Source organism: Capra hircus, chromosome 19 (assembly GCF_001704415.2).
Source record: "Capra hircus breed San Clemente chromosome 19, ASM170441v1, whole genome shotgun sequence".
Classification (NCBI taxonomy): domain Eukaryota; kingdom Metazoa; phylum Chordata; class Mammalia; order Artiodactyla; family Bovidae; genus Capra; species Capra hircus.
In genome coordinates this window covers 6,995,703-7,001,024 of record NC_030826.1, presented here as the reverse complement: position 1 = coordinate 7,001,024, position 5,322 = coordinate 6,995,703, and the positions used below count along the sequence as shown (strand labels likewise).

Here is a 5,322-nt window from a genome sequence, read left to right as displayed (position 1 = left end):
GTAAATCGAGGGGTGGGCATTGGAATCTAAGCTCCCCTCCAGCTTGGGCATTCCAAGAGCATTAAAGAAAAAGGATGAATCACCCCTTCAAAATACCAGTATGGGCTGGGCCCTCCGCCTGCTGTCCACGTCCAGCACAGCTAAGAGCTCTTAATGCACAGCCAGCCTCCCCCTGCAGCTGCCACCAAACTTCAAGCCCCTTTCCCAGGAGTCTCAGAAGCAAGACTGATAATGGACCCCTGGCCTTCTCCATCTCAACAGGGAACCAGATCCCATTCCCAGACTCCAGGGGCCCGAGGGCCCTCCCCTAAGGGGGCTGGCTTTCCGAGGACATTTGGCCTCCCTTGTGCTTGTGCTCAAGCGTGGGGGTGCTGGAAGGGGGAAGGAAGGGAGGAAAGGGAAGAGTTGACAACAGAAGAGGGTTGATGAGTGAATTCGGGCAATAGGGCCAGGAGGACTAGGGTGCTGGGAAACCTTGCCATTCTCTTACAGGATTTTGAAAAAGTAGAAGTGTCTGTATCAGTAATAGTGATAAATCTCCATTCTGGGAGGGGGGGCGTGGTCCCTCAGCAGCTGCATAAATTCATAGACACGGGCTGTCAAAGCCTCAGAAGACACTGAGATCAATTTTCCTTCTTACAGGAGGTAGGCACGAGGTGACCGCAGAGGACAGTTTCTGGCCTCTCTGCCCAGAGCTCTCTACTCCTTTCCGCGTTGATGCTATTATTAGTATTATCAACATTAATAATAATGGAGACGTAACCGGCTGCACGTTAGTCACAAGGTTCCAGGAGCCAGCACCGCCTTCGCTCTCTTGGGCTGGCTGGGTTCTGCCGGATCTCCTCTGCTGCTCTGGAACCGCTGCGGGTCTGCCCTTTGGGTCTGTCTGTCCAGGGGTCTGTCTATTGCTGGTCACGTCTGCAGCCCGGGTCCTCCTAGCTCCCGCGGACTCCCGCTCTGAAAGCCGAGAAGCTCGCCGGCTGCGAGCGGGTTTTCCAAGTGGGCAGGGGTGGGGAGGAGGGGCAGGCGGGCCTGAGGGCGGAGGGAGGAGGGGGCGTCGCGAGGGGAAGACCTCGCATTTAATCCAGTGACATTGCCAACGTGGGGGCGGGGGCGCTGGCCTCGGCGCGCTCTCCGAGTTTTGGCTGCCCGCCCAGCTGGGAATAACTCTCTTCGCATAATTCGCGTGTTTACCAGGCATGAAAATTCTTGCTTTCGGCTCCCCCCGCCCCGTAAGCCCCCTCCCCTTCCCCCCGCCCCACCTCCCCCGCCCTGTGCAAGAGAAATTCTGTCTAAAAAAATATTGGCCCGGGGCACAGAAAGTTTTGCATAAATTCATAAGTGATGAATGGCTGATTTTAACATTATTTGGGTATTTGTCAGAACTTAACAAATATACATGGGGACGGCGGTTCATAAACTTAAACATCTCAATATCCCCTTTCTTCTGGAAATAAATTACGTTTGTTTGCCGGGCTTGGAGTCTTAAGGTAGCCGACATTAGGAATATTTTAAAAGCCATCATCCATCGAGCATGTCTCCCAGGCGCCAGGAAGATTAAATGAAAGAATCATAAGATGGAGGTCTTTAACTTTTAATCCTTTTACAATGAAGCCTCAGATAGTCGCGGGGGCAGGGTGCCCTCTCTGGGGGGAATAATGCCGTTATTCCTCCGCTCTGAGTTAATGAATACCCGAACGTCTGTCCCACGGCTGACGGAGGCAGCGCCGGGGAGGGGGTCCGGCTCCCGAGCCAGGCTATTGAAACGAGGAGCCACCGAGGCTGCGTCGGGAGGGAAGAAAGCGCCCGGCTGGAGGGACGGGGCGGGCGGGGCCGGGGGCTCGGCGGCTGCGCCGGGGACTAGCGCAGGTTTGAAATAATTAGCATAGATTCCCCGGGACTCCGGCCTGGGGGGCGGGACGCCGGGAGGGAGGCGCGGGGAGGTGGCCAGGGGGTGGGGAGGGAGCACAGCAGAGCGACTTCGGAGTCCAAGATAAATAAAAGGAGTGCTGAGCGGTGTCAGGAAGCCGGCCCACGTGGAGCGGCGCGGATGGGCGCCACCGCGGGCTGAGGCGCAGGGACGCGCGTGAGGCGCAGGGACGCGCTGGCTTCTCGAGGGGTGGTGTGGGGGGGCATGTTTTGCACGTCCCTTTAAGAGGTCACAGGCCTGTTGCCCCCTATAGCACCCACACGCTCAAAGATCTGACTCCGATTTCGCCTCCCTCTCCCACTCCCACGTGGAGTAAGAGTCCAGAGGGGGGGCACACCCGGTGCCCAGCTGCAGATCCCCTGGGGTGACGTCTTTTCGCCCAAATTCGGACTTCTCTGAGCCCTCCTTAGGTCTCAGGGGAGGGAGGAGGAGGTGAGTGTCAAATCTCCCAGCTACCTCCAGCAATTCTGTCCGAGGGCCTGGATTTCGGGGCCTCAGACCTGCAGGACCCTGGAGGCTGTGAGTGTCGATTCCAAGGGATCGCCTCCCCATCGCTTCCGGGAGTGCAAAGGGTTAACGCGGGCGGGTTGTTGGGGGGGGGGTGCGGTGAGAAGCGGGAGGGGTGGCGGGATCTGGGTGGGCGCGCTCTGATCTCCCTCCTCCACCCCCCCATTCCTCGGGGGTCAAGTTTCAGCGGCACTCCGCCCCCAGGGTAGGTGTGAAAGACACGTGTCCCCATTGTGAAGGGCCTGTCAGGCAGGACAAAGCGGCCGCCCACCCTCCCCCCCCCACCCCCGCCCCTCGGCCCAGCCTGGGGTCAGCTCCAGGGGGCCGGCTGGGTGTCGAGGTCACGATGGGCCCGAGCTTTGGTGACATAGGGAGAAAAGGCTGGGAGACTGGGAGGAGGCCACGTGATGCTCAAGTGAGGAGTTTGAGAATAGCCCCCCCCCCCCGAAAAACTGAGCGGTCACTTCCATCACCCCAGAAGAAGGCATGAGCCCCTTCTCCCAACAGGCAGCGTAAGCACAGCGGCACCCCCTACCCGCCCCTCCCACCCCCAACCCCCCATCAATCACCAACACAGAGAATCGCAGTGTGGAGCGCAGTCGGTTTTAGTGGTTTTCTTTAATCCTGCTCTGCACTTCTTTCTCATTTACTACACGGGATATTATAAAGAATAAATAGCAGATACTCTTAATTTACAATGATTAGTCATTCCATTTGTTCTCTATATTTACAATAACTGTGAAATAACATTGAACTCTATAGCTTCCTCGAGGTCCAAGGAAAACCAAAACACTTTCCGAAGAATGGAAAACAGCTTTTTAAAAGTCCCTCTACAAAAGTTCTCCCCTCTCTTTGTACTTTAAGAAAAAATAACTTTCCCCCCCTCCCCTGCTTCGCCATGCGAAGGGCACTGTAATATAAATAGCAGGTTAACATTATTAGCAACAACCAGAATAAGTCTCTCTTTTCTCTCTTCGTTTTTTCCTTTTGCTTAAAATTCTTTTTTTAAAAATACAGTAGAAGCCGGTAACTTTTAACGTATAATACTGACCTTTTAATAAGTAAATTAAAACTGGGACCGTATATACACACAGATATACATTCCTACACAGTTAAACAGTGCATTACATGAACCAGAAAGCTAGGTCTCTGTAGCAAAAAAAAAAAAAAAAAAGTTCATTGAATCCCCTCGTGAGAGGGTGGTGGAACCGGTTGGAGACCGTGCGGGGGGCGACGGTGGGGATCGATCAAGTGTCCGGGTGCGGGCGGGGGGCCCTGCGCTCTAGCAGGAGCACTTGCACTCGGAAATGATGGGGTACTGGATGGGAATCCAGCCGCAGCGCTGGCCCCCGCGCCGCTGACAGCGCCACCGCAGCACCGTGAGGTGCACGGACTTGGACGGCTTGCACACCATGCCCTCGGGCACCGAGCAGGAGCGCTTGCTGAAGCAGCTGCCCACCTTCACGTAGCGCGGCCAGAAGCGGCTGCCCAGGTCGTTCCACGCGTACAGCACCGGGCAGAAGGTCTGCGACCACAGCCACATCTGCAGCTTCCTCCTCAGCTTCTTGCTCAGGCGCTGCTTCTTGCCCGGGGCCAAGCCCTCGGAGAACTCCAGCGCTTTGATCTCGCTCGGCATGGCCCCCGACGGCCGCTGCCGCAGCAGCTGGTCCAGCTCGGCTAGGTCCTCGGCGCCCCCGGCCGCCACCCCGCCCCCGCCCGGCCGGTCCTCAGGGGGCGAGGTGGCCATGAAACCCGGGTCGTAGTGGCCCCCGAGCAGCGAGCGCAGCAGCGTCTCGTTCAGATCCTTCTCCTTGGGGTCAAAGATAGGGTCCGGGTGTTCGATGAGGTCCACCAGGGGCAGGTTGTCGCTGGGAGCCGGGCGGATGTGGAGATAGTGCTGGCCGCCGGCCGGTGCCACCCGCAGCCCCAGGACCACCACCAGGGCGTAGAGGGTGACCCCCAGGCTGGGGCAGCGCTCCATGCCTCCGGCGCGCGCCCGGGGCTAATGCTTCGTCCCGCGTCCCCGGAGGAGAGCACGCCGAGCCGGCGGCGCCGCCGCGCTCCCCCGTCTCTCCGGAGGCGGCTCACCCGAGGCTGGGCAGGCGCAGGGCCGGCAGCATGAGTCGCCCGCAGAGCCCTTCGCGCGGCGCCGGCTCCCACCCGGGCGGAAAGGAGGCGCGCAAGCGGGCCGCCACTCTCCTCCCGGCTCTACGCGGGCAGGCGGCCGCGGCGGGGCATCCGAAACCACTCCAGGGCGACCGCGGGCGCGGGGGGCGCCGGCTGCTCGCTGCCTTCCCGGGCCGGCGGCGGCGCGGGGCGCGTGGACTGGCCGCTCTCCCCGCCTCCTTCTCCCGCGGCTCGTCGTCCGGCCGCTCGGGGCAGCGCCGCGGCTCGGGCCGGTCCTCGGGGCACTTCCCTCCGCCCGCTCGGGGCTCGGCGGCCGGCTCTGCCCGGCGGACTCCAGCGGCGGCGGCGGCGGCGGCGGCGGCGGCGTCCGCGCACGTTGGCACCGGTTTGTCTGTCTCGCAGGGTCCAAGCCTTTAAATTTCCTGCACTTTCAGCTCCATCACCATGGAAACCACTGACTCTCTCGGCGTTGCCCCCTCCCCCTTCTTCCCCCCAAACAACAACCCCACCCCCCACTTCTCCACCCCCGAGGAGCCGGAGCCGCACAGGCTCTGGGGGAAGCCGCCTGCACTCGCCGCGGAGGCGGCGGCGGCGGCTTCGAAAGCGCCCGGGCTGTGCCCCGCCGGACCCAGATGCCCCGGGAAGCCGACAGCCCGGCTGCCCGCCGGAGCTCACAGGCGGCGGCGGCGGCGGCGGTGGCGCTTGGCAGGTCTCCGCGCAATTTTCTCTCTCCCCCACCACCCACCCCCCTTCTCCTC

The 5,322-nt window shown here is 60.7% G+C and overlaps 1 protein-coding gene across 1 annotated transcript; it reads right to left on the bottom strand.

The window, feature by feature from the left end:
* Positions 3,037-5,021, bottom strand: NOG (noggin). Its single transcript, XM_013971792.2, has one exon. The coding sequence runs from the start codon at positions 4,416-4,418 to the stop codon at positions 3,720-3,722; it is 699 nt and encodes a 232-aa protein (XP_013827246.1). The 5' UTR covers positions 4,419-5,021; the 3' UTR covers positions 3,037-3,719.

What these genes read in the sequence shown, in the direction of transcription:
- NOG (XM_013971792.2), bottom strand. Translation starts at nt 4,418, where the DNA reads ATGGAGCGCTGCCCCAGCCTGGGGGTCACCCTCTACGCCCTGGTGGTG.